Consider the following 27,430-nt stretch of genomic DNA (forward strand, 5'->3'; position numbering starts at 1 on the left):
TATTTAAATATCCTAAATATGTCAGGAAGGAACATACACCGCACTTTAATGGTAAAAAGATACAAGTTTATAACATCTTATAAAAACTACATTAAAAGTGATCTTGTCCATTTGATAGTCCCCTCCCCCATAGCAAAATAAGTATATTTAAAAAAAAAAAAGGAGCACGGTAGGAGGGGAATTGAAGATAAAAGCCCAGGGCCACAGTAGGAGCAGGGAGAGGGTGGAAAGTGTGGTCACCCCACTCCTCTAACCCTCTACGTCAAGCCATTAAGTATGATCAGTAGCTAAATGATGACAAGAGGCTGTTGGGGACGGACGGACGGAGAGGGCAGGCACCAGCGAGGGCAGGACAGCAGGGCCTGGTGCAGGAGTCCACCCGAGGACTGGTATTACTCTCCCCACCAACTGCACACCCACATTCTGATGTCTGAGCACCCACCTTCTCCTCATTTCCCCTTCTACACACACCTGAGACATCTGTCCAGTGCTAACCACCCACCCCAGCAGAGGCGACATCAGGCCTAGGAGCCTTTGCAGCTGTCTGTGTGTTCCCTGGGGTAGAGATGTGGCCCCTGGGCCCTCGGCTGTTGTGTTCCTACTCTCCACCCCAGAGCCTGTCTGCCTTACCCACCACCAGCTCCTGAGTTTCTCACACCCGGCCTTGGCTGTGTGGTTCTGGTTGAGCTGTCTGTATTTATCTCACTCCTCTTGGCTTCCACCCAGGCAGAACCCACGGTCTGCAGGGCCTGCTCTGACCCAGAACACGTGGTCATACACGCAGAGGCAAGGGTCACTCTTCTGTCAGCACAAACGGATCATCTTCAAGAGGCAGGGAGGGATCCCACTCTCAAAAGCATTTTTGGGAGGACACTTTCTCATCATACCCTCTTTCCCAGAGTTGACTGACAGAAAAATCCCAGCCCAGCATAACCTCTAACAGTAAAGGTCTGTGTGACATGCACATGGGTGGCCAGGGGACACATGATGTCAGAGGGAGAGCAGGAAGCTAGGACACAGGGCAGTGCATGTTCCTCAGACCTCCTCCCTTCTCTCCACCATAAGTATCCCTGCTCTGACGCTGTGGCGGACCATCTCCCAACACACTGAAGAGGCCTTAGTGCGGGTTGTTGCCTGGCTCTTATCTGCCAAGTCAAGAACTTCCTCCTGGAGACCCCCATCTCAGATTCCTACCCCCAGCTGCAGCTCTGTGCTCAGGGGTAACTTGATTACACCTCAAGTAGGCCTCAGGGGTCCGGTAGTGCTCATCAAAATCCCAAAATCTCCACTAAGAATCCTTTCTTTAGCAGGAAGAGAGTTACTTCACCTTAGGAAATACATGTTCACAAGCCCTGGCTTAGAAACACTCTGACCAGTACACTGTTAAATCGACCTAACAACAAAGAAAAAAAACCCAAAAAACAAACCCTCAACACCCTTCTGGAACAAACCCCTCTGTTCCCTTGTTCTTAGCGAGCTCTAAGAGGCAGACATCCTTCAAGTGAGGTGGGAAGGCTGCCCTATGCTTCTGTCCTAAGTTGGTGGCCAAATAAATTCTGGTCAATAATTTTCATCCCTTCCAAGCAAAGAAACACAGGCACTCACAAATCAGACACACACACAAGTCCCATCACTATTCCGGGGGTAGACAAGATGGAAGGGGTGTTGGAACAGGGTTAAGGTCAAGAATAAAACAGACATTAGGTGTCTTCCTGCGATCCTCCCTCTGACACGCCCTCATCCACCACTCTGTAGGGATACTATCAAGGAGGGAGCCAAGGTTGGTTCTTTGAGACCAGACCAGACCTCTGTCTCCTCTACTTGAACAGGCAGAGGGCTCTATCACACAGGTCACATTAGGACTGTCACAATCTTTGTTCTCACAGTTAGCAAAACTTTGGACTATCCTTGTCCTAAGAGGGCACAAAAGGACAGCCCACTCGGACACCCACAGCTCCCTGCTCAACTCTGCCTGGATCTGGAGTCAAGGACAATCGAGGTAGCCACAAACCACAACCGAGACCAGCCGCCCAAAGAAAAGGGCTGAAGGGCTACCCCACCCAAGTTTCCTCCACAAGGCACTTGAGCTGACCCCCATCAGGCCCCAGTGCTGCACAAACCACGGGAACACCCACAGCACAACACTGCTCTTCTTGAGCAGATAAAAAAGTATGCCCACTCTTCTTGTCCAGCCCACGTCTGTCCTTCCCAGTTTCTCCTTTTGTCCTCACAGTGTATAAGAAGTCCAAGGAAGCTCAGCTGCCAGCCTGGTCCTATTTGCTTTCGAAGAGGAAGTAATGTGCAGGGCTGTGGAACACTGAGGGACTACGGTGACAGAAATGGCTGGACCTGCCACAGTCCTTGCTGTGCTTCAGGACTTTACCTGTATCCCCCGTTTACCTGCTGAGATTGCTTTTGGATGAACAAAAACAAGAGCAGAACAAACAAATCCCCTTCCCCAGTCCTTTCCATCTTAGCTGCCAGTTCCAGTCCAAGGTTGTGGGAACATTTCAGTCTTGGTCCTGCATCTCTGAGTTCCCACCTCACCTCAGCTGAGGTTCAGGGACCAACTCCCTTACCCAGGAATGCCGCAGGTGTCCCTGGGACACTCATAGTCTCAGACTTGTTACAGAGCAGAGGCTCTGGAGCCAATGTCCTCTGACGCTCTTCTGTTTACCTGGGACCAGTCATCTACAAAGGGGGACAGGTTCAGAGGGAGCGGTGGTGGGGCCGTCAGAGCACTCTCATCACTCCCACCACCTAGGGCCCCTCGTGCCTATAGAGAAAACTGCCCATCAGAAGTCTTGGACTGGCATCCTTGGCACATCCGTTTGTGTCTGAGTAATCGGTCTGTCCGAGAAAAACACTGTAAAGAGAGAGAAAGGGAGGATTAAGTCAAACTCCATCTCCTGTTAGTAGGTTCCTTTCTTGAAGAGGAGGCATACGCTGTGTTCTTGTTCCCTTAGCATCTACAGAGCAGAAGCACAGTGGATAGGAGAGCTCATTTTGCTGAGCTTTGTGTCAAATGTCTGTAATCTAATCCCAGAACGTAGGAGGCAGAGATAGGTGCATAACTGTGAGTTCAAAGCTAGCCTGGTCTACATGAGGAGTTGTAGTACAGACAAGGATAGTTAGAGACCCTGTCTCAAATAAAAAGAACCAAGTGCTGGTTCAGGGGCTGGGGATGCTGCTCAGGTGGCAGACTGCTTGCCTAGTACACTGCAGCCCTGGACTTGACCCCCAAAGCTCTATGAACTGAGCATCGTACTGTACACCTGTAATCTGAGCACCTGGGGGTTAATTTAGAAGTTCAAGGTCATCCTTGGCTACATGGCAAGTTGGAAGCCAATGTGGACCACTTAAGATCCTATCTCAAAAAAGGAAAGGAGAGGATGATGATGAGGTGGCTCAGTAAGTCAAGCCACCTGTTGCCCAGCCTGATGACCTGAGTTCGATCACCAGATGCAATATTAGGAGAAAACAGATTTCTAAAAGCCACCCAGGCCCTCCACACTTGTGCCGTACTATGCACACACAATAATAAATGTTACGACAAAATCGACACCACCATCACCAACAGCAGCAGCTGCTGCTGTTGGAGCCAGAGGGCCTTTGATGCTGGTTACATCACTTAAGTCATGTGACAGGGGGCAAATTACCTAACCGCTCTGAACCTGTCTGTTCACCTGAGGGAACAGGTTAAAAGCATCCAACACAGTGTAGCTGCTTCGTTCATCAAATATTTATTGTTTATTTTGCCAGAGTGGAGCTCGACCTTGGAGGACATTCTTGAAAAGCACAAACCCCACTGGCCTTCATCATATACTTATTGTAAGGGACGAGGACAGGCCTGAGGACAGGCCTGAGGACAGGGTGGAAAACCGGGAGGGGGGACATCCTTCATGTCTGTTGAGACTGGTCTTGCTATTTAATTGAGGCTGGCCAAGAACTTGTGACCCTCTTGCTTTGCCTCCCGAGTGTTGGGATTACACATGTGCTACCAAACTCAGCTCTTTGGTGGCATGTCATTAGGCACAGTGACGAGGGATGTGGGTTACGGCCTCGCGCGTCGTCGTCAGGAGCAGCAGCTCTCGTCCTAGCACTCAGTGCAGAAGGGCTCAGCAGAGCACACAGGAGAGCCAGTCACCACCACCTCTCATCAGACGCCACACCCCACGGCAAAGATTCTATCTCTTCCTCCAAGGTGCAGGAGCTTTGAAGTTGGACCAAATTCAAACTCTACTCTTATCTGCTGTGTCTCTGGGAAGTTAAGGTCCCTCAACTTCAATTTCCCTATTATATAAAATGAGGGTGGCACCGCTACCCTAAGGAGATAACATGAGATTAAAACACTCCAGCAGCTGAGTGGTGTGCACGCTGTTACTCCCGGCACATGGGAGGTAGAGGCAGGAGGTCTGTGAGTTTGAGGCCAGCCTTGTCTAGAGTGAGTTCCAGGACAACCAGGATTACACAGAGAAACCCTGGCTTGAAAACAAAACAAAGAACAACAGCACGAAACCCCCAAACACCTCACCTTGTCTAGCACTCCTCGAATTCTATGTTCTCTCAGTGCCTGTCAGAGAACTGACTGGCTTAGTACTCAAGAAATTATATGATCAGGCAGATCTCTGTGAGTTTGAGGCCAGCATGTTCTACAGGGTCAGTTACAGACAGCCAGAGCTACCTAGTCAGACCTTGTCTTGGGGAAATAAAACAAACGAGAGCTGGAGAGACGGCTCAGTGGTTAGAGCACTGACTGCTCTTCCAGAGGTCCTGAGTTCAATTCCCAGCAACCACTTGGTGTCTCACAACCATCTGTAATGGGATCCGATGCTCTTTTCTGGTGTGTACTCACATACATAAAATTAATACTAATAATAATAGATTTAACAAACAACCTCAAAACTTAAAAAAAAAAAAAAAAAAGCAAACCAAACCTAAAATAAATGACATTATTGTGATATTTTCAAACGCATTCCCAATGCCGAGCTCCATAAGGCCTGGGGTGCTAACTGTACTGAGGAGGCTCCTCGGTCAGCCAGGAAGGGGCGGGCTCTACTGCTCCAGGGGGATGATGGGAGAGCTTACCTGATGACATCGTTCACACTGGTAAGGCTTTTCGCCGCTGTGCACCCGCTTGTGGCGTTCAAGATGGTACTTCTGGATGAAACGCATATCACACACGTCACACTCAAACGGTTTCTCACCTGGCCCAGGGGCAAAAAGAAGTGAACACCAAGAGAAATTATAGCAGACTATGTATTCCAGTTATCCAGACACCTAGTGACCATAACATGTAAAACCACTGGTCTCAGTTGACACCAACACAGAGCCATGCAACCTCTCTGCCTCCACACCTAATGCTCTCCTGGAACACAAGGCTAGCGGGAATACAAGCTTCTTCTCCCACCTGAATCGAATCTGATAGGGCAGAGACACACCAGTGTGGATGAGGACGTACTGAACACAGCAGACTCACCAGTGTGGATAAGGACGTGCCTCTTGAGATGGTAACTGCTCCGAAAGGCTCCAAAGCAGTGTTCACAAATAAAGTTTTTGGGAATCTTTACTTGGAAAGAGCCATTTTGTTCCACTACCACCACCTGGGGGCAACAATCAGGCATGTCACATGGACGTCTCTGTCCTCTTCCCAGACTCTTCTACTCTGGGTCCATTACATCTGCTGGAGTGAGAACCCGAGAACCTTCCTGACACTGTGAAAGGCAGTGCCGTCACCTGCCACACGCCTTGAGCTAAGAGCAGTGAAAGGAGGAAGATGGGGTAGACCGGCCAGCTGTCTTGCCACAGCCAACAAACACCGTGTGAGTGAGCTGGGGTCCGCCTGCCCTGCTACAAGAGCACAAGCCACACTTCCCACCAGTACCAGAATGCACGGCAAGGGTAGACGGCAGCTGTCAGTGGCCTCGGATGCGATCAGGGTATGAATTCACCAGGGAAAACTGTAAGTCATGGTCCTAAGGAGATGATCCCCATTACCAAACTGCATGAGTTTGGGGCTTCCCCATTACCTGCCTTTTTAACAGTCTTTTTTGAATGAGAGGCCTCAGCCAAGTTGTCATCGTCTTTGCGGTTGCGGGATTTATCACTGTCTTTTCGGTGGCCCTTTGAAGAAGACAAATCAAATCTGGGCTTACAGTCCATCTGGGAATATAAAATATGAAACCAGATACAGTCTCTTGATAAACAGTTTGCAAAGGAGATAAACCATCTGCTTCCTCTCCACACAGCTACTTCCTCTTTCCCTCCTGGTCTAAGAGTCTGCAGGTACCACAAAGACCTTCCTCAGCTCTCCAGATACCCACACTCCTTCCTTCCCAGCTGGATCCCAGTTCCCTACTTCCCTAAACAGAAAATCAGGGCAAAGCCAGGGGAGAGCCACAGCGTGGTACCTCTGGGCAGAGAGCTGGGGCCACCCAACCCCGGGCACCACAGTGGACTCAAGTTCTGTACCTGAGTGGAACACCTCAGCACATCAGGGCTACCTGCCCTCTCTCCGTTTTCCGCCTGCTTGCTGGCAATCTGGCTCAGCATCATCTTCTTGCTGGCTGCAGTGGGAACCAAACTCACCCCTGCTAGGCCTTCACAAGCCAGAAGACTTGCCTAAGTTGAAAAGGAGATGAGGCGTCAGGTCTCCTGGTAGGGCAGAGGCAGGCTGCCAACAGACCCATGTCTACACTCAGCAACAACTCGCTTCCCTCCAGGGAATGACTCCCCACAGCCATGCCTGGCTTCCTTCAAGTCCTTTCTAACTGTCTCACCAGGAGCGACTCCCCCCTTTGCATCCCGTAGGTAATAGAGCACAGATCAAGTTAAGCAAGCAGCATCAACACTTATGGTTACTGTACCAAACAGCACATGGGGTTACACATTACATAAGGCACTTCTGAGCTTGAACTGTAGGTATGACATCTGTCTGTCTGACCCATGGAGACTGGAGATTTCCTAAGGCCATGTCTTCCTTCCGAATCCTTTTTATTACTTCTATCTATTTATTGTGCGGTGTATGTGCCTGCATGCCAGTATCATGGAGCATGTGGAGGTCTGGAGACCATCTGAGGAGTTGGTTCTCCCACCATGTGGCTTCTGAGATCGAATGCATGTTGTTGTGACCCCCTCTTCTGTTTTTGTAAGATTTTGTGTGTGCTCATGCCACATGTGGGCAAGGTGCCCAAGGAGGGCGTCAGATCCCCTGGAGCTGTCAGGGACTGATGAGGGTCCTCTGGAGTGCTGATTCAACAGTGCTGGGCCCCCTAAGTGCAGCAAAACCTCCAGATTCTGGAGTTGAATATAGTTTCTTTTGACCACTTTTGCCATTTATTTCACTTTTTAGTTTTTTTTTCTTGTAAAGACTTATTTATTATATATAAGTACACTGTAGCTGTCTTCAGACACACCAGAAAGAGGGCATCAGATCTCATTACAGATGGTTGTGAGCCACTATGTGGTTGCTGGGATTTGAACTCAGGACCTCTGGAAGAGCAGCCATCTCTCCAGCCTGTTCTTTTTTTTAAGGTTTTTCAAGACAGGGTTTTTCTGTGTAGCTCTGGCTGTCCTGAAAATCATTCTGTAGACCAGGTTGGCCTCAAACTCAAGAGATCTACCTGCCTCTGCCTCCCGAATGCTGGAATTAGTATGTGACACCACACTTGGCTCCTCCCACCCCCTTTAAGCCATTTCTACCTGTGCACTAAATAAAGTTTAAAAAGTTAATTCAACAGGAGTGCCGTAACTTTCTCTTATTCAAGAAAGTCTTTTAAAGAAATAGTCAACAAACTCCCAGATTAGTAAAAATATTTTCTTTTGGATGATTAGTGTGTCTTGGGATCCCTTTTCTCACTTTCATGAACTAAAGTTAAAAAATCTTAGTTTTGCTGTTTGGTCTATACAATTCTGGGCAAGTCTCTCTACCTTTGAAGCCTTGCTTCCCTCAGCTGTGAAATGTGTCAGAGTGCCTACCCTCACAGGGCCAAGGAGAACGAGAGAGGGATTTAAAACGCTTAATGCCAGGCACAAAGTCAATGCTTGGTAGAGACAACCTTTTCAGAAGGCACAGTAAGCACAGTGCTGTGGAGTAAGCTGCAAACAGACAAAGGAAGAAATCCAGAGGCATGCTGCAGCACTTGGAAGAAAGCCAACCCCACTGCAATCGGGCTGCCATCCTGGTGAGACTGGTAGAGGTTTCCTCAAAGAAAGCTCAGAGAAGCGCATGGCCCTCCATCCAGAAGACTGTAACGGTCCCTCTGATCCCTGTGGTCATCTGGTTCTTCCAACCCATCTGCCACCTTCACAATGACAGCTATCTTCTGATCAACACTTAATAGTCTTTGGGGAGTCCCCACTCCCTGGATGATAGAATCTAATTTCTTAGGAAGGCATGAAAAGCCCTTGGGCCACACTGCTGACTTTTCTAGACAACAACCCCCCTCCTTCATAACCTATCCTGTCTAACCACCCCCCCTTCTAACTACCCACCAACCACCAGTAGTACCCCGTCCCTCTAAGCCTCTGCCCACATAGTCCCTCTGTCTGAACACCCTTCTGTTTATTCATCTAGCAAAATCCTATGCTAACTTCGAGCTTCATTTTCCTTTTCCTATCTGGGCAGAAGTACCACCGCACAGTAACAACCTTCTATCACTGTGAACTCCTTTAGTCAACAGATTCAGAGTCTCTAGTACCAGCCAGCTATCTCACAGGGCACCGTGAATATAAGAAAGATAAATAACAGACTGTCTTTCCGTCATCCCCTTCCCCTCCCCCCGACTAGCCTGGAAGCTTACTGGGGACAAGGACAATCTTAGTCATCTTTGTATTCCAAGCACAATGCCTTGCATGTAACAGGAGCTCAATAAAATTCCTGTTGGGAAAAAAAAACAAATGAAGCATTCACCAGACTATTCACTCCCTTATGCCCGAGTACTTCACGTACCAAAAGTACACCGGGTAGAAGGTGATTTGCCAACGGCCCATCAGTGCCTGTGACGCGGTGTATTGCCTACCTCCTTCATTTGACTGGAAGCTCCCTGAAGGCAGGGGCTGTGGCCTGTCTCCTTTCCTTCCTCTAGATCTCCCCCTGGTGCTTAATAGAGAGCTCGGCTCACTGGGGATGGTCAGTACTGTTGACTAAGGCAGAATTCAAGAGTGACATTGCAAACAGGCTTCCCAGTGAACGGTCTTGAAGGAGGGCGCTAGAGCTTTTTACCTGAGCCATGCTGACTTCTCCCTTAATGAACCCCAAAAGTTCAGAAGTTCTTTATCCAGTTTTCCTTAAGACACTGCTGTTTGAAGAACTGTCACCAAATCACAGTAATGGCTCCTTCCTGTTCTCTCAGTTCGGTTGCCATACTGAACTGCCTTCAGTCTTCTCAAAGAACTTAGTGTCCTCCAAAAGGAAAACAGGTGTCCCAAGAATCCGTGGTCTCTCTCTGACTTCTGCCTCTTGTCGGAAGAAATGAGAGTCTACCCGTCTTGGTTTCCAAGTTGAATTCTCTTGGTGAAGCTCTGGGTCGGTTCCAGAAACCTGAAACCAGAAAGGGAGATGAGGCCCTTAGGTGCAACATCCTCAGGCCACACAACTCTCTCGACTTATTTTGCTGGGCGTTCGTTCTGAAGCTCAAAAGGAGGACAGGAGTCAAGAGCTTTCTTTCTAGGTCAGTAGAAGAAACTGGCCTCCTGGGCCAGAATGAGCAGCCAACAGGAGCAAAAGTAAGTTGGGCCTTCTATAGAGAGGATCTGCCAACGGGGTAAGTGCTGGGATTTGCCATCTTAGGAACGGAAGAAGGGGGCGGAGGCCCTTTGGGGCTTTTGTGCCGAGTGGGCCGGCCTGCAAAGCTGGCACTTCACAGAAGAGGGCAGAACCGTGGTGGAAGGAAGATCGGGGGGCCTCTGCCGAGCACCCGGGTGGCTGGCAGTGCCCGCACGTGAGCGTCACTCCGAGCCCGCCCGAAGGTGCGTAAATTCGCCGGGGAGGTGGAGGACGGGCCTGTGAGCTCTGCAGGCAGCCGCAGCGCGCGGACCGGGAGCGCCGAACCGCGCGCGACCTGCGTGCTCGCGCCCGAGCCCACACCCCCCCTCACCGCCTGGCGAGCCCCCACTCCCGGCGGGGGGCGGGGCGGCGGCGGCCCTCCCCTCGCGCCCCCTCCCTCCGCCGCGCGCCCCTCCTCCGCCTCGCTCCCCTCCCCCTTCGCGCGCGGCGCCCCACGGCCTGCGAGCTGCCGAGGCGCTGCTGTCCGCCGGCCCGGCCGCCCTCTCGACGCTGCATCCCCGCGGCGCGCGCCTACCTGCCCGGCGCGGCCTCCCGCCGTCTCCTCCGCCGCGCGGCGCCCCCTCCAGGCCCCAGGCCCCCGTGCCAAGCCCACGGCCGCCGCTGCCCGCGCCGGGACCGAGGCAAGTTTACAAACACCAACCCGGGGCCCGTTTCCCCGGAAGCACTTCTCCCTCCCCCTCGCCCTTTTTGCCAAGCGGCCACATCCACTTCCGGGCTCGGGAGCCGCAACAGGAGCGGGGGCGGGGGGGGGGCTCCGAAAAGGGGTGAGGCTGGGGACGCGCGGAGAGCTGCAGCTGGCGAGTGGGAGGGGGACGGCCCAGAGGACCGGAGGAGGGTGGTGCGAAGGGCGGCGCGTGCGCCCTGGCGCGCGCGCGCCCCCGGCCGCCATCTTGACTGAGGGCAGCCCGCAGGCTCGCATGGAACCTTTAGGCGCGGAGTGTTCTCTCGGAGAAGGTTCGCTAAGTGGGCTTGGTTGGTTCTCGCAGAAACTTCGTCTCTCTCCTGTCGCCCCAGGTAGAAGACGGAACAGTTTGTACTTCTGATCTTTAAGCTTGGTCAGGTTTGTCTTTCCGGACCTGCAGACAGGTCAGCTGGGAGGAGAGTTAAGCCATTGCGCACTCCTGCGGTACACACTAAACCTCAATCTGCATGAGTCTCAGAGCCGCTCTCTAAATACTCAAGACAACGTGTCCTGAACCCCCCCCCCCCCCGCAGTCTTGTGCCCCGAGGCAGATCTCTATTCTAAGTGAATTAACTAGCCTAGGCTTCCTTTCAAGGAAGGCCTTTTTCCCTTCCTTTTTCTTCCTTGCCCACTGCCTTTTCCCCTTCAGTGGGCAAGTCTTGTTGGAGACTTGGAAGTGCGTCTTGTCCTCAGGGCCAGGCCGCATTTGGAAGATTGAGCCCATCCTCGAATACTAGACCCGTGTCACCCTGCTTTAGCATTAGAGAGGAGTCCTGCTAAAAGATGGGGTATTCGAAGTGCACACTTGGCAGAAGGAAACGTGAATTCCGCTTAAGTCCCAGTTTCTATTCTAACTGCTGTCTGGTGAGTTTAGCAAACTGTAAGGCACTATCCAAAACAAACCAACCAACCAAACAAACAAACAAAAAAACCATAAGGATTCCTAATCACAGACATGGACATTTGAGACCACTAAAGTAAGTTCCATTTCTCTTAGGATCATTCTGAAACTGATATAAAATGGAGAGAAATGTCACCAGGAATGTTTTAAAAAAAGAAAAAAAAACAAATTAGGGGCCTGAAGAGATGACCCAGCTGTTAGAGTGCTTACTGGGAAATCTTGACCAGAGTTTGAATTCTGTTATCCAGGTACCAAGCCTGCTAATGGGAATATTCATACAAACCCAGCTCCGAGGAAGGTGGAGCCTGGAGAACCCGGGGACTTGCTCGGTTCCACCTTAACTGAGAAAATTAGAGCCCCAGGTTGGGGAGAAATCTTGCTTCTAAAGGAATAGACAGTGATAGGTAGGGCATACAACACCCTCTTCTGACTTCCAATTGTGCACAGGCTGTTGGACTCCCGTGGACATAGCCATGTAATAAACAAACGTGAGTGTGGCAAATATCTTTAATCCCAGCACCTGAAAGGTAGAGCAGGCAGATCCCCGTGAGTTCAAGGCCAACCTGGTTTACATAGCAAGTTCTACCAGCCACAGATATACAATCTTTAAGAAACAAAGAACAACCTAATCCATTGCCAGTCTACAGAATACAAAAATACCTAACTTTTCCTTCTATCCAAGCTCTTGAAGGTAATCATTCCTATTACTGTTTCTCATTGTATATTTAATTTAAAAAATATGTATGTATGTATGTATGTGTGTGTGTGTGTATGCATGTATGTCTGCGTGCCACTTGAGTGCCTGGTGCCCTTAGAAGCCAGAAGAGGGTGTGGGATACCTAGAATGAAGTTCCTGATGCTTATGAGCCATCTGGAGTAGCAGACAGTATGAGCCACCACTAGGGTGCTGGGAGAGCAGCCAGTGCTCCTAACTGCTGAGCCATCTCTCCAGTCCATGTTATTTTATTTTTGAAGGGTAGTGGGGCTAGTTGGGATTCATGGTCTGTCACATGCTAGACAAGCTGTCAGCTTTTGAGTTTTCCATCACTCTCTAAATCCCCAAGTCTTGCCAGTCTGGTGAACTCTATACAATGAGACCCTTTTTCTGAGTTCATACTTTTTTTTTTTTAAACCCAGTTTCTTTTATTTTCTTTTGATCACCTAAAATGTACTATATACTATTTTTATTTTCTGTTTCTTGTTTGTTTGTTTGGAATAGGTCCTTGTTCTGTGGCTCACGCTGGCTTCAAAGTCTCCTAAAGTTCCTCCTGCCTCACCCTGGATTATTGGGTCTCAAACCCAGCAGATACGCCATGTTAGATATCGAAGTGAGTTCACATTTAAGAATTGTTTCATAACAAAAGCTGCTCAAGATGATTCAGACCTGTAGCCTCAACTGCTTAGGAGGTTGAAGCAAGAGAATCACTTGAGCTCAGGAGTTCAGAGGCAGAACAGCATAGTGTGACTGTCTCAAGTCGGAAAAACAAAATTAAACAAACAAAAGAAACCCTGCCCGAGCAGCAGTTCATAGTGAAGGTGTGATTCATGAACTGGGAAGGAGAAGCAGGACACTCTGAACTTGAAGGTCATCCTCAGCTACACAGTGAGTTTGAGGCCACCCTGGGCTGCGTGGTATCCTGTCTTGGGGAATTAAAAAAAGAACATACAATAATAATTCAGCAGTGGATATCTTTATGTGGTTATCTTTCTGCATTTATGGGACTAAATATGAAATGTGACTATGTAATATGCCTAAATACTTTGAAGATTTATTTTTGTTTGTATTTATGTGTGTAATGTAAGTGTATGTTTTGCCTGCATGTGTGTATGTACATAATATTCGTGCAGTGGAGGGCATTGGGTCAATTGAACTGAAGTTACAGATGACCCTGTAGTGGGAACCACACCTGGGTCCTCTGCAAGAGCAATATGTACTCTTTACACTGAGCCATTTCTCCAGCCTCCAAAGTTTTCTTCGAGCCTCCAATTTTAAGCATGGTATTGAAATTTGAAAACCATTCTGCCATGAAGTGCAGCTGTATGCCAGGTCTCAAACTTTTTTTTCTTTACAACACGTGTATTTATTTTGTGTGTACTTGGGTGTATGGGTACATATGTGTAGAGGTTAGAGTATAGCTTTCTATTTTTATTTTTCTCGAGACATGCTGTGTCTCTGTAGGCCTGGCTGTCCTGGAACTCTCTATGTAGACCAGGCTGGCCTTTAACTCGCAGAGTTTTGCCTGCCTCTGCCTCCCAAGTGTTGAGAGTCAGGTTTTTCCCTTCTGTCATGGGGGTCCAAGGATGGAAGAGCTCAGGTCACCTTGAGAACAGGCGGCTTCACCTGCTGAGCCATCTCAGAGGGTACAGTTTGTTAATGTTCTAACAATCAGCTTAGTTGAAGAAACTTTGGGAGGTATCTAACTGTCCAGATCTCAGGCAGGGCTCTTCTGGTGCAGGGTCCTTAACTCAGCCTCTTTCAGACTCTTTCTCCATTGCATAAGCAGATACTGCTGTGATGACCCCTGTGTGCCCATCAGCACAACCTGAAGGACAGCACGTGGCTTTCACCTGAGTGTCTGGACTGGGCAGGTGTTCAGACTGTACAGCAGGGCCTCTCTGGAGTGAGTGCCTGCCCCATTTCATGCATGGTTTTACCTTCAATCTGGATCTGGGTTCTTTTCCTGGCTGCTAGTTGGAACCCACAGGATAAACACAGTCCCTGGGGCAGTTGCCAGTTAAGCGGCAGACATAGACAGTCAATGTTTGCTGAACAAGCTGAACCCATTCTCTTGAGAGCTAGCATGGATTGCATAATAGAAACAAGCTGTCTAGCGCTCTTTGCCATCCCTTAGACCTTTGATGAGACTGAATAAAGAGGTTGGGAAATAGATTGATGCACAAGGGACATCTCCTTGAGCCTGGCAGTGTATGTACTTCAACATTTTTGTTTTTGTTTGGTTTGGAACCGAGGACCTTGCCTATTACAAAACTAATATTCCCAGCTTCTTCTCCTTCTTCTGTTCTTTTAGAGGTTTATTTGTTTATTTTATATGTGAGCACACTATAGCTGTCTTCAAACACTTAAGATGAGAGCATCAGATCCCATTACAGATGGTTGTGAGCCACCATGTGGTTGCTGGGAACTGAACTCAGGACCTCTGGAAGAGCAGTCAGTGTTTTTAACCACTGAGCCATCTTTCCAGCCCTCCAGCTCCTTCATAACCTTTAAAAATTATTATTATTAATTATTATTATTATTATTTATTTGTTTGAGAGGGTCTCACTATGCAGCCCTGGTTGGCCTGGAACTTGCATGTAGACCAAGCTAGTCTTGAACTCACAGAGATCAGAAATGCACGACCACACTCAGCACCTTCTCGGTCCCTTCTTGTTTTAAAGTAACTTTCATTCTAACGGAATGTGTGAGGTGAGATTATGTGTAATTTGTTTTAAGTAAGGAGAACTGACGATTGTCTTTGTTAACTAGCCGTAACTCGTCTCCTCTGAGGAGCTGTGTAAATCATGTTGGCTTGTGGACACATCTGTAAGATACTTCTTCACCCAGGCAACTGTGGTGCCATTCCCCAGGCTGGGGACCCTGGACTGTATACGATGTAGATAAAAGGCCGGCTGAGTAGTGAACATGCAGGTAGGAGTGTGCATTCATTTGTTTACTCTTTTTTTTTCTAACTTACTTGTATACGTATTGGGTGTTTTGCCTGCATATGTGCAGCAAATGCAGACACTGCCTGAGGAGGCCAGAACTGGGTCCCTTGGGATTGTAATTACAGTCCACTTGGGTGCTGGGAATCTAACCCTAGTCTCCTGGAAGATCAGCCGGTGTTCCTAACAGTGGAGCCAACTCTCCTGACCCCTATATATGTCTGCTCCATCCTGTGAATGTGACTCGATTAGATTCATTAGATCCTACCCCCAAAAGATGGACTGCAAACTGGAACCATGAGACAAATAAACCCTTTCTTCTGTAAGCTGGTTTTTGTAGGGTTATTTGTCACAACAGGGGTGAATTAGGACTGCTGGGGCCATGGCTTCGTGGGCGAGCCTACTGAGCAAACATGGGAACTAAGTTTGCATCCCCGGCACCGCATACAAGCCAGACACACGGCAGACAGGCTGATCTTGGCAACTTGCTAGTTATCCAGTCTACCTGAGACATGGAGCTTGGCCTCTGTGAGAGAGTCTGTCTCAGGATGAGGTAGAGAGTCATGGGAAGACCCTGCACACTGCCTCTACGTGAGGCTCATGAGCACTGATCATAGTAAAGATTATACTGAAGATTAGGGCTATATAAACACAAAATCCAAATCACCTGTGATTTATTCCAACACCACAGTGATATTTAGAAAATGCACAGGGGCTGGAGAAATGCCAAGGACTCACCCAGGTTCAGTTCCCATAACCCACATCACCTATAACTCCAAGTTTGAGGGGATTTAAAAACCCTTTCTGGATTTCTCGGATACTTAGATGTTATGGGTACCATAAGCACATGTGCTCCCCACCCCCAACCCAGGTGGATCTCTGAGTTCGAGGCCAGTCTGGTCTACAGAGCAAGTTCAAGGCCATCCAGGCTGCGTGAAGAAACCCTGTCTTTAAAACCAAATAAAGAAAGAAAAATGCATAGGGCTAGGATGGGGATGTAGGTAAGAGTTTAACCCTTGCTCCTGGCTGGAGCTCAGCTATATGAGACTAGACAGACTGATAAATAACGGTTGTCAGATGGCTTCTTGAAGGGTATGGATCGAATCCATTCAGTCTGGAGGCAGGAGGATTCGTGGTGGTGTTGAAGGTAGAAAGGAAGTAAAAACAGAACTTCTGGAAATTGATTACCAAGAGGAGGTGGCCAGACGGGACGTGTTATAAGAGGCTTGAGCAACATAAAATATGAAGAAGGAGAGGACCAGGATTGAAGACATGAGGGTAAGATAGATATCCTTGAAGGGGAAGGAGAGAAAGCTTAAGACCAGGGGATCAGACTTACCTAGCTGCAGGTGGAAGAGCCAGGGCAGGGGATCTGCCGTGACACATGCAGAGTCATAAAGGGACTGTGCCCAACAATAACCCTCCTCACCCACCATCCTGGCTTTGTCCTTGAATAGGAGAGACACTTTCCCCTGAAGCCAGGAGCTCAGCACGTGGCTCACTGGTCAGCAGAATGAGAACAGCACATGCCAGTCTTGGGTGAAAGCAAGGCTGGTGTGTGATTTCCTCTGCATTTTGTTTTGAGGTCCGTTTTTTTCCGGCCAGGCTCTTAGAGTACAGGCGTGTGCCTCGGTGCTTTAGCGGACAGCACCATTCGTATAAACCATGTAGAGGAATACACTTGTGATACACATATAAACCAGGCTAGCCTGGAAACTCACACTTTGGTCTGGACTTATGACAATCCTCCTGCCTCAGCCATAAATACTGGAATTGCTTGAATCATAAGTCTCTTTAAGTTGTGCTGTGGTTGTAGGGTGCTTGTCAGGCATTCACAAGGCCCTGTGCTCTACCCAGATCTACAGAAAGGAAAGAAAGCGAAGCTGAGGGCAGGAGTATGCACCTAAAGGCCCAGTCCTCATGGGGCTGAGGCTTGAGTGCAGGGGTAGACAGGGCCACATGGCACAACCCTGATTCATGAAGCAGGCAAACAGAAGACCCTCTCTGTTCTGCTATCATGGGGCAGTGGGATTTCTGAAGTTTGTCATTGCTTCAGAGAAACTGACTATCCACTTACATAAAACCACACTGAGATATGTGTGAGAGTTTGTGTGTATTAGTGTGTATTTGTGTATGTGTGAATGTGTATAGAGGTCAGAAAAACACTTCTCAACAGGAGTCAATTCTTTACAACTACCACAAAGAGTCCAGGGATCACATTCAGCTGCTCAAGCACCTTTAACCCATTGAGCCGTTTTGCTAATTTGACATTATTATATGTTGGTCCAAGTTTTATAAACGTTGGCCCCTGTCAAACATGCAGATGGCTGTGTCGAAAAAGGCACAGTAACAAGTCTCTGCAAAGGTGCAGGACACCTTGTGTCCTCAGACATTATTGGGGGGGGACTGTAAAATGGCAGCTATTTTGGAAAACAATTTGGCAATTCCTCAAAAGGTTAAACATAGAGTTAGCGTGTGACTCAGCAGTTAACCACCAGGAATGTCCTCAGGGGAGTTGAAAACACTCGCCCACACGGACTTGTACACAAACGTTCATAGCAGCACCGTTTACCAGAGCCAAGTCACAAATGACGGGAATATCAAATGGCCAGATGAAGTACATGCAGTATACACCTACGAAGAGTAGAATCCCGTAGGATCCCAGCGTGAAAAGGAATGACATGCTGGCTCATGCTACGACACGGATGAGCCTTTTCAAAAGTGTGCTAAGTAAAAGGAGCCAGTTACAAAACCCCACATATCGTATGCCTCTTCAAAGAAGAGGTAGGGGCTGGAGAGATGGTGGCCCAGCAGTTAAGAACATCGACTGTTCCTCTAAAGGATCTGGGTTTAATTTCCAGTACCCACATGGCAGCTCACACAACTGTCTGTAACTCCGGTTCTAGGGCATCTGATGCCTCATACAGACAGACATGCCGACGAAGCATCAATGTAAATAAAAAAAAAAATCTTAAAAACAAAAAGGATTGTGGGTTCATGGAGCAGAGTTACTGTGAGCTGGAACATGGGCGCTTGGAACTGAACTTCAGTCCACTGTGTGAAGAACAGGGCATGCTCTTAACCAGTGAGCCATCTCACCAGCTTCTGCTGTGTGCTTTGTAGGACCTGCCCAGAACAGGCAAATCTGTAGAGATGGGAAGTGGATTTGTGGGTGCCAGAGGTTTTGGGAGCAGGAACCAGATGAGTTTATTCCTAGGATGAGGAAAAGGTCCTTGACTTAGGTTGTGGTGGTGATTGCACAAGCGTGCGGCTATAGGGATGTGCTCTGTGGTATGTGAGTTACATCTCTATAAAACCATCATATTAAAGAACAATGAGGAGGTTCTGTACATACCACATAAGATTACGCATATTTTATTTGTAGAAAAAAAAACAATCGTAGAATGATTTTGTGCCTCTCTCATAAAAAGGGAAGAAATATGCTAACATTTGTTAGTATTTGCAGTAAAACTCTGAAAGGACGTCCAAGAAACCAAGAAACTGATTCCTTGTGTGCGCCAGAGTGGACCCTAAAGAACAAGAGCAGGCTGGGAAGCAGATGCTTTGTTATAGTAGTGTATATTTTTGAAACAAATATCACTTAAAAAACAAAAAACACAGGGTGTCTCTCTCTCTCTTATGTAGACCAAGCTGACCTTGAACTGACAGAAATCCTCCTGCCTCTGCCTCCGAAGTGCTGAGATTAAAGGTGTGTACCACCATTCCTAGATCAGTCCCTAATTTTTAAAGTTCTGAAAGCACTATAGAGAGCCATGTCCGTGGTGGGACTCGGCTTCCTGTCTTTCACCGTGGTTTTGAGTTCCCTCCCTGCTCCAGTGTCCACCGATGTGGCACTCACTGGGACTTAGTAAACAGAGCAAGTGAGGTTCTGGGTGCAGGGTGCAGAACGCTGAGCTTTGCTTTTGTTTACTTAAAAGCTAAAGTACATTTTATGTATGTTTGTGTTGTGTTGTGTGTGTGTGTGTGTGTGTGTGTGTGTGCTTGCACCACACACATGCCTGGTGCTCTGTGTACATGTGCATATGCACGCGGGGACACACACACAAACTCAAATAGCCTATATTAGGGATGAGGTGTCAGTGATTTATCCAAAGTGAGGCTGTCAGAGAGGGATGTTGACATGAAGGGCTCCCAGCTGTGACACTTCTTGGCCACAATGAGGACAGTGGCAGGCTGTCTCAGTTCCCGAAGGAGCAGCTCCTTGTCAGCCTCTGAGAAAGACCAAATCTATCTATCTATGTATCCATCCATCCACCCATCCATTTGTCATTTAGAGTTTTTATTTTTTGAAGATTTACCTATTTATCATGTATGTGGGTGCTTTTGTTGACTTCAGACACACCAGAAGAGGGCATCGGATCCCATTACAGATGGTCGTGAGCCACCATGTGGTCTCTGGGATTCGAACTCAGGACCTCTGAAAGAGCAGTCGGTGCTCTAACCACTGAGCCGTCCCTCCAGCCCAGAGTTTTTAATTTTTAGTTTTACTTAATTGTCCAGGTTTTCTGAGGCAGCCCTTCTCACAGGCTTAGAACTTACGTGTAGCTGAGGATGTCCTGGAACTCCATCCTCCTTAGCCTCTCCGCCTCACCCTTCCAGGTGCTAGGATTGCAGGTGTGTCTGAGCTTAGTGTCCTCCTGTCAGGGAAGGCAAACAAAGGTGTTCCCCCCATCCCCCCTGTGCAAGCAAGGTCAGTTGTGCCTTCAGGCCCAGCCTCCAGCCCCAAGGGTGAGTCTTTTCTCTGGATTTTGTTTTTTTGTTTCTTCAGAGAGAACTCTCCAGGCTCTGGCCTTGGAAAATGGATGCCTGACCAGGAGGTCAAGACAGTGTCCAGTCCACCCTTTGGGTGTTTTCATGTCCCAGATGTGGCTCCTGTGTTCCCTTTTCTCCAGGGAGCAAGCCTTCTGTTTCTTTAGTAGAGGGTGGAATGGCTGCTACCTGGTAGATGAGCAGGGGTGGGGAGAGTCAGGGACAGACAGGCATCTGGTCTTTCTGAGACAGAGCTGAGAAGAACCAGGAGGACGCCAGCCCTGGCATTGTGGCAGGGATGCCATTGTGGCAGGGCCAAGTCTGCAAGGCACCTCCAGCTCTTCCTCCATAAGTTCCTCAGAACAGCCTCCGTTTTCCTCAACTTCCCCCGTCCAGCTCCAGTTACGTGTTCCCCCATTTGAACCAGTCTCTGTCTGATATCCTCTTCTCCACAGCTGTGCCTTCCCACCACAGAGTCCTTGGGAGAAAAACCCCCGTGCAGCAGTCTGCGCTTTCTCCCAAATGCACGGTGTCTGCCGCAGCTGCCTGTGGAGAGGTCACAGCCTTTCAAACTGGCATCACTGTCTAAATCCATGGTCCTGAGTTCATCCCGTTAGACGCAGTGGATTAAACACCGTTTCTCTCTCATGAGAATGCCACCGAAATTAACTACAACAGCAGAATTTTAACCTGGGAAAGTAAGGCAAAAGAGGAGGAGATAAGACAACAGCTGTCAGTAATTACGCACGATAGGTTAGGAGGCAGGAGAGTAGCACAGCTGGACCTTGGGAGCCATGTACCAGGCCTGGGAACTGGTGTGTAACCTGGACAGGTGTTGTGTACCTTTGAGACTCGGCTCCCGCTTTAAATGTGGCTTGTAGGCTTACCCTGAACACCTGTGAATGCTAGGATGGTGTGTTTTAAGTGCAGAAGGTGGTGTACAGTAAGTCACGAAGGCTGCATGTTTGTGTTTGCTTTTGGTGGGTCTTACATGTAGTAGGCAAGCTCCGACCGCCACCCTAGCCCAATTTGCCTGCTTAATTAGTCTTTCGACCTCCTTTGTACACCATGTTTGCCACTGCTGGAGCAGGGGAGCTAGCACAGTGCCTCCCTCCCACATGCTGGCCAGTGCTCCCACCTCCCCAGACCGAGTGTACTCATAACACATCTTAGCATCCCTTGGATCTCTGTTTCTGGCCAGTGAGAGCCGACAGTGTGAGCAGTTCCTGTCAGGACTGTGGGGCTCCTTAGACCTCAGTGTTGGCCTCTCTCCTCACCTCTCCCTCCAAGTGTCACAAAGATTCAACTCCCTGGGATCTCAAGTCAGCCTTCCATAGCATCTCTCACTGGTGCTGCCTCGAGCCAGGCATCCGCACTTGTGGGTTCTCCACTTGGATGAACACTTGAAGGAAGTCCTTCATCTGATCTCACTCAGCTCTTTCCTGCTTGAATCCATATTGTCCTGGGGCATATAACTTTTCCACTCACCGAGGCCTGAAACTCCGGGGTCAACTTTGATTCTTGTGTAACCCAGAGACTGACCAACCTGGTTTCTTCTGTCTGCCCTTATACAGGTGGGGTGACCCCTTATTGTTAATTTGTCTGCATCCTGCTTGTCAAAACTGCTCTCTTGAACATCAGCTTTATTTTCTTTCTTTCTCCTACTCCTTCTCCTCTCCCTCCTTCTTTAAAGACAGGGGCTTCCTATGTAGTTCAAGCTGACCTCAAACTCACTGTGTACCTCAGGCTAGCCTCAGACTTGCCATATATACTTCTGCCTGTACTTCTTAAGTGCTAGGATTCTAGGCGCAATGCATCCAGCTGGAAGCATTGATTTTTTTTTTTTTTTTTTTTTTTTTTGAGAGGGTCTTTCTGTGTATCTTTGACTGTCTTAGAACTCACTCTAGTCCAGGCTGCCCTCAAACTCAGGGATCCACCTGTGTCTGCTTCCTGAGTGCAGGGGTTAAAGGTGAATACCCCCACCAGCTAGCCTAAAGTATCAATTAAAAAAATAATTTAAAAAGTTGCATTTCTTTTTATTTTTGTTCTTATGTACAAGTGTGTGTGTTGCTTGTGGGGGTTGGTTCTCATCCAGTGTGTGGGTCCTAGGATCAAGGTCTGTTGTCAGGTTCATTAGCAGGTGTCTCTACCTACTGAGCCATCTTTCCCATCATTATTATTATTTCTTTGGAGGCAAGGTTTCTCCGAGCATTACCTACTGTCCTAGAACTCACTTTGTAGACCAGGCTGGCCTTGAACTCAGACCGGCCTGCCTCTGCTTCCCAAGTGCTGGGATTGAAGTGGTGTGCCACTACCACCTGGCTCATCTTTCCTGTTCTAATTCTTTTTTTTTTTTTTTTTTTTGGACTTTGTATGTAGTGCTAAAACTGGCCTGGGACTTGCTGTGATCCTCCTGCCTCTACTTTCAGTTGTGGTTGCAGGCTTGAGCCAAAACACCTAGCTCTTAACATCAATTTAATCATGTGACTTGCTACAGAGTCCTTTGGTGAGTTTCTGCAGGGTAAAATCCCTGAATTCCTAGGTCTGGTTGATGCTTAAGACTCGCCATAAGTCACTCCTGTATCCCAGCTGGTCAGTTTCTACTCCCAAGTGCTTCTCACCTTGTTACCTGCTGTTTCTCCTGTCCAATCTTAAGTCTCAACCTCCATCCCCTGGCAGGTCCCCCCAGACATCAGCCTCCTGGGACTCCTTTTTTGAACTCTGAGGACAGGACACGTAGGGTCAGGATATGTCTGCTGCATATATGTGTCTTGTGTCCAGCACAAGAGGAGTGTCTGTTCCCCAGCCTGGGTGGCAAAGGCTCATGCTTGTGTAACACAGTGCTTCCTTGGCATGACCTCCTTTGTCAGGACTTCAGAAACCAGGACAGAGGAGGTTTGACAGCACAGGCCTGTTAGAAAAGGAAAGCAGGAGGATTTTAGTTTTAAGGCAAGCCTGGGCTTTGCTGAGGTCTCTGTGTAAAGAGAAGGTGGTTGGGGTGTTCGGGTATGGATGGAGCTCATTGGTATGCGTTTGCCTAGCATATGCAGGGCCCTGGGTCCAAGTCCCAGGGTGACATAAACTGGACATGGTGGCTCATTCCTATAATCCCAGCCCTTGAGAGGTAGATGCAGAAAATGAGTGGTTCAGAAGTCATATCGGCTGCCCGTCAGGTTGGAAGCCAGCCTGCAATACACACAACCTTGAAAAAACAGCACTCCAAGCACTCCGGAGGCAGAGGCAGGCGGGTCTCTGTGAGTTCAAGGCCAGCCTGGTCTACAGAGTAAGTTTCAGTACAGTCAGAGCTACACAGAGAAAACCTGTCTCAAAAAATGGAAGAGGAGGAAGAAGATGATGACTAGGGAAAACTAGTATAGTTCTGGGAAGTCCATTGTGGGGTGACTTGCACATCTCGGGTCCTCCCTGGCCTGTTTCCTGGACCTCTCTGCTCTGGTCTTCCTTCAGCTTCTCCCATTCCCTGAGCACTTAGATTCACACTCACACACACCCCCTCCCTGAGACAGGAGTGTGCTGTCTGTTTCTCACGCCCCGCCTTTCTCTGTCAGCTAATGATTATGCAGGGAACTTGACTGCTGTCCCTGTCCCAAATCTGTACAAGTTCTCTTTCGGGCAAGGGTCATGAGAACAGTGCCACGGCCATGTGACTCCAGCTTTACCCCGAGCCCTCTGCTGTCTTAGTCCTATTCTGAAGAGTTTATTGTGTACCTTGTCACCAGCTCGTCTGAACCTTCCTGAGCCGGAAGGTTAGTCTCCTGTCAGCGGCTCCTGGTCCCACCCGCTTGGCACTGCTTCCCTTTCCCCTCCTTGTCCCCACCATCTCCTCGGATGCCCGCCACCGCCCTTACCTGACCCCAGCCAGGACCTCAGCCCCCTTACCAGGTCGAGGGCCTTGCTTGTGTCCAGGTGGGGCCCACAGGCCGAGTGAGGAACGGTTCCACCCTGCTTGCAGATCTCATCCTCATGGCTGACTCAAAACCACTCAGGACCCTGGATGGGGACCCTGTGGCCGTGGAAGCCTTGCTCCGGGACGTGTTTGAGATTGTTGTAGATGAGGCCATTCGGAAGGGGTCCAGTGCTTCTGAGAAGGTAGGCTCTGTCTCCTTCCTCCTCCCGCCTGTCATTTTGTCAACTTCATTGAGTTCATCCCTGTCCCTGGTGTACCTTGGGTCTTATGTCCTTTGTCCCCCTTGCTTGGGTACACGTGTGAAAACATCCTTGACCTGTTTTGACTGCAAGTTGCTGATACCTTGCATCTGTTCCATTATGGCTAGATCTCAGCCAGGGGTCTAAGATCCTGCGACTTGGCCTCTCCCCCTAGGTCTGCGAATGGAAGGAGCCTGAGGAGCTCAAGCAGCTGCTGGACTTGGAGCTGCAGAGCCAGGGCGAGTCTCGGGAGCGGATCCTGGAGCGCTGCCGGGCCGTGATTCATTACAGCGTCAAGACTGGTATGCCTGGGAACCCGGAGGGAGGGCTTTCTGGCCCCAGTACCCAGCTCCAGCCTGAGTCCTCTGCCTGTTCCTCTTCTCCAGGTCACCCCCGGTTCTTCAACCAGCTCTTCTCAGGGTTAGATCCTCATGCTCTGGCTGGGCGTATCATTACGGAGAGCCTCAATACCAGCCAGTGAGCCATCTGGGCCTTCTGTTCACAAAGGACTTGGGTTGGCTGGGAGGAGCCATCTGGGTAGGAGAGGAGAGTGGTTTCTGCCTCTTACCACCATTTTCTAAGAGTGGCCTTTGTCAGACAGAATGTTGTCCCTGCTGTCTGCCCCTTGGGCTCCTTCGCCAGCCTCCTTGTGTCTCCTGACCCCACTTCCCATGTGAGCTTTCTGGTTCTTGGACACCGACAGTGTCAGTTTCTCTCTTGGGATCCTTATTTCACTCCCTGCATCTCCTCTAGCTTAAAGACTTAGCTGGAGTGCTTTAACCTCAGCCTCTGTCACCGATGTTCTCTGGCAGGTACACGTATGAGATCGCCCCGGTATTTGTGCTCATGGAAGAGGAGGTGCTGAAGAAACTCCGTGCCCTTGTGGGCTGGAACTCTGGGGATGGGGTCTTCTGTCCTGGTATGTGAGAGGGGGCTTCCCTTGGGTCTTGGTAAAGGGTCTGCCTCCTGTACATTCCCTTGTTCTGGGTAGCTAGTGTGGAGGGGAAATGGCTGTTTCCTCTCTGGCTCCGCTGGGCTGTCGGGCACCTCAGGGTATAGAGGGTTTATGGTCTTGGGGCTCTTCAGTTCAGCATGCTATTTGTGAGCCCTGGGAATTCATGGCTTGGGAGCTAATGTGATGCCTGCTTCTTCGATCAGTTCTGGGTGGAAAGGTCAGGGGAGAAAGCGTCAGTCTCGATTCCCCACCTCTCCCTCCATCTCCCCCCCTGCCTGTGACAGGTGGCTCCATCTCCAACATGTACGCCATGAACCTGGCCCGCTTTCAGCGTTACCCGGACTGCAAGCAGAGAGGCCTCCGGGCCCTGCCACCCTTGGTCCTCTTCACTTCAAAGGAGGTAGGGAAGAGTAGGGGGTAGGGAAGAGGCATAGACCTGATTCAGGACTCCTGAGTCTAATCTTCATCTGGCTGTCAGAGACCCTTCAAGTTTTCTTCCTGCCCTCAAAGGGTTTGCTTCCTTCCAAGGAGGCCAAATAGGTGATATGCTTGTTTTGCCTTCTTGGGGGTCAGGAGGTCAGGTAGGACAGATGCAGTAGACACAGGTCCCACTTCTGAGGGTAGTTCATGGTCCAGCGGCACTGACATCACCCGGGAGGTATTTAGAGATGCAGAGTCTCAGGCCCACCAGCTCCAAGTCTGTATTCAACTAGAATCCACACAGTTCCTGCACAAGGACACTTGAGCCATGTGGTGGTTCATGTCCTTAATCCTAGCATTCAGGAGGCAGAGGCAGGCGAACCTGCCAGCCTGGTCTACAGCCAGAGCTGCACCGAGAAACCCTGTCTCAAAAGAACAAGGTCCTTTGAAAACCCTGGCCACGCGTCCCTTCCGTCTCGGCTCACACAGTCTCTGCCCTCTGATCCTCGGGGCCCGCTCAGGTCATGCTAACTCGGCCTCTGCGGTCTTTGCAGTGCCACTACTCCATCACCAAGGGAGCTGCTTTTCTGGGACTTGGCACCGACAGTGTCCGAGTGGTCAAAGCTGACGAGAGGTGAAGGTCCTTCTGCTGACCTGGCTCTGACCCAGCTCTGCACAACGTGTCATCTACTTGCCAAAAAAAAAAAAAAAAAAAAACCAAACCCCCCCCCCCCCCCCCCCGCTCTGGCCTCAGGCCCTTACCCCGTACCCCTCCCCCACCCACTCCTCTTTCAGACTTGCCGCTCCTGCCGCTCAGTGCCCACTAGCATCCCACCCTATGCCAAGGTTAAGTCTGTAACATGGCCTTTGCATTGCCCCTCTGCCTTACCCAACTGTGTCAGGTGACCCCCCTGGTCTGAAGCACAAGAGTTTCCCCACTCACTCAGCTTCTTTCTTTTCCAGAGGGAAAATGATCCCCGAGGATCTGGAGAGGCAGATCAGTCTGGCAGAGGCTGAGGTGAGTGAGGGCTCTAGGTAGCGGGTCCCCTCAGGAAGGTGGCTTGGGCTGTCCTGCTGGAGAAACTCCTCACTCCTCCCCTTCATTTCCACACCTGTTAGTGTCAGGGATGCTGCAGAGATGCTGCAGGCTAGGCTCTGAATGTCCATGGGAGTCCCAAGCAACCCTCGGGGTGAGGCTGGGGGGGAGGGGTGGCGCCTGGAGCATATGTAGTGTGGAAGGTGTCTGTGGACTGAGGGTCAGTACAGGGAGACGCTTAGGAGGATGTGCAGGCACAGTGAACACGGCTGACCTAGGGAGGAAGTGGGTTTGTGCATGGCAGTTTTTAAATATGATTGTCTGCGGATTCACAGATCGTCCCCTCGGAGAGTCACTGTTAGTCACCACAGGCTCACAGATCTGTGTGTGAGGATGCTTCCCGAAACAAAGCATGAAAAAAAAAAACAATGTAAGGCCCAATCGTTGGTAGATAAGATAAACGGTGATATCTCTGTTTGGTCAGGTTCTTCATCAGTGAGATGGGTGTTCGGCAGAAGTCACTACGTGAGGGTGAGGCTATTGTAAGGACTGGTTAATCGGTGTGTAAAATGCTTAGAGTGGCCTTTGTGTTTGGACGCACTGATGTCTGCTGCTCTCTGCTGATGCTGTCACTTATTTGAGGCACGTCCGTGCTGGGCAGCATGGCTTTGAACTCAGTGTGTAGCTCATGCTGTCCTCAAACTTAATCGTTTTGGTTTAACTTACTTGTCACAGTCACCGGTGTGGTGTGGACCACCTCAGTATCATCTCCACCGACAGGGTACAATGTTGCCAAATGTAACAATGAGACAGGAGCGTGTGTATGGTACAGTGTGTATGGTACTGTGTGTATGGTACCGTGTGTATGGTACCATGTGTATGGTACCTGGAGAATACCCTCACTCTACACAAGTCGCTGTGCAGGATGAACAGCCTGTTTTTGCTGTTTAGAATAATGTGTGTATGTACTTTTAAAAACCCTATTTCGTTAAGTTTTTATTCATATGGATGCCTTGCCTACATGTGATCCGTTTGAGATCACAGTGCCCACA

At 49.4% G+C, this 27,430-nt stretch overlaps 2 protein-coding genes across 8 annotated transcripts in view; one reads left to right on the forward strand and one right to left on the reverse strand.

Moving 5' to 3' along the window:
* On the reverse strand, nucleotides 1-10,489 carry ZNF740 (zinc finger protein 740). Of its 4 annotated transcripts, none has more exons than XM_080939616.1 (8): nucleotides 10,302-10,489; nucleotides 9,224-9,541; nucleotides 8,802-8,878; nucleotides 6,472-6,621; nucleotides 6,034-6,162; nucleotides 5,480-5,603; nucleotides 5,089-5,207; nucleotides 1-2,866 (listed from the first exon to the last, which is right to left on the reverse strand). In XM_080939616.1, exons 4-8 carry the CDS (start codon nucleotides 6,553-6,555, stop codon nucleotides 2,777-2,779), a joined length of 546 nt encoding a protein of 181 aa, XP_080795742.1. In that variant the 5' UTR covers nucleotides 6,556-6,621; nucleotides 8,802-8,878; nucleotides 9,224-9,541; nucleotides 10,302-10,489; the 3' UTR covers nucleotides 1-2,776. The 4 variants fall into 4 exon arrangements, with proteins under 4 accessions (XP_080795742.1, XP_080795741.1, XP_080795740.1 ...); XM_080939615.1 differs by having other exon boundaries at nucleotides 9,021-9,541; XM_080939614.1 differs by lacking the exon at nucleotides 8,802-8,878 and having other exon boundaries at nucleotides 6,034-6,123.
* CSAD (cysteine sulfinic acid decarboxylase) overlaps nucleotides 9,785-27,430 on the forward strand; it is a 25,846-nt gene continuing 8,200 nt past the window's right edge. The window contains exons 1-9 of one of the 4 annotated variants that reach the window (XM_080939610.1): nucleotides 14,924-15,019; nucleotides 23,370-23,567; nucleotides 23,728-23,910; nucleotides 24,143-24,269; nucleotides 24,354-24,444; nucleotides 24,780-24,886; nucleotides 25,207-25,322; nucleotides 25,897-25,976; nucleotides 26,306-26,360. In XM_080939610.1, coding sequence (XP_080795736.1) covers nucleotides 23,785-23,910; nucleotides 24,143-24,269; nucleotides 24,354-24,444; nucleotides 24,780-24,886; nucleotides 25,207-25,322; nucleotides 25,897-25,976; nucleotides 26,306-26,360 — 702 coding nt within the window. In that variant the 5' untranslated portion in view covers nucleotides 14,924-15,019; nucleotides 23,370-23,567; nucleotides 23,728-23,784. Of the gene's footprint in view, nucleotides 9,970-14,923; nucleotides 15,020-23,369; nucleotides 23,568-23,727; nucleotides 23,911-24,142; nucleotides 24,270-24,353; nucleotides 24,445-24,779; nucleotides 24,887-25,206; nucleotides 25,323-25,896; nucleotides 25,977-26,305; nucleotides 26,361-27,430 lie in introns of those variants that run through there. The other 3 variants (XM_080939609.1, XM_080939611.1, XM_080939612.1) reach the window with 3 other exon arrangements.

Source organism: Micromys minutus (assembly GCF_963924665.1).
Source record: "Micromys minutus genome assembly, chromosome: 27".
Classification (NCBI taxonomy): domain Eukaryota; kingdom Metazoa; phylum Chordata; class Mammalia; order Rodentia; family Muridae; genus Micromys; species Micromys minutus.

What these genes read in the sequence shown, in the direction of transcription:
- ZNF740 (XM_080939613.1), bottom strand. An exon ending in TGCTGAGGTGTTCCACTCAG is followed by an intron (nt 6,163 to 6,471) that starts GTACAGAACTTG and finishes TTATATTCCCAG; the next exon opens with ATGGACTGTAAGCCCAGATT. An exon ending in GCACGTCCTTATCCACACTG is followed by an intron (nt 5,208 to 5,479) that starts GTGAGTCTGCTG and finishes CCCCTGGGCCAG; the next exon opens with GTGAGAAACCGTTTGAGTGT.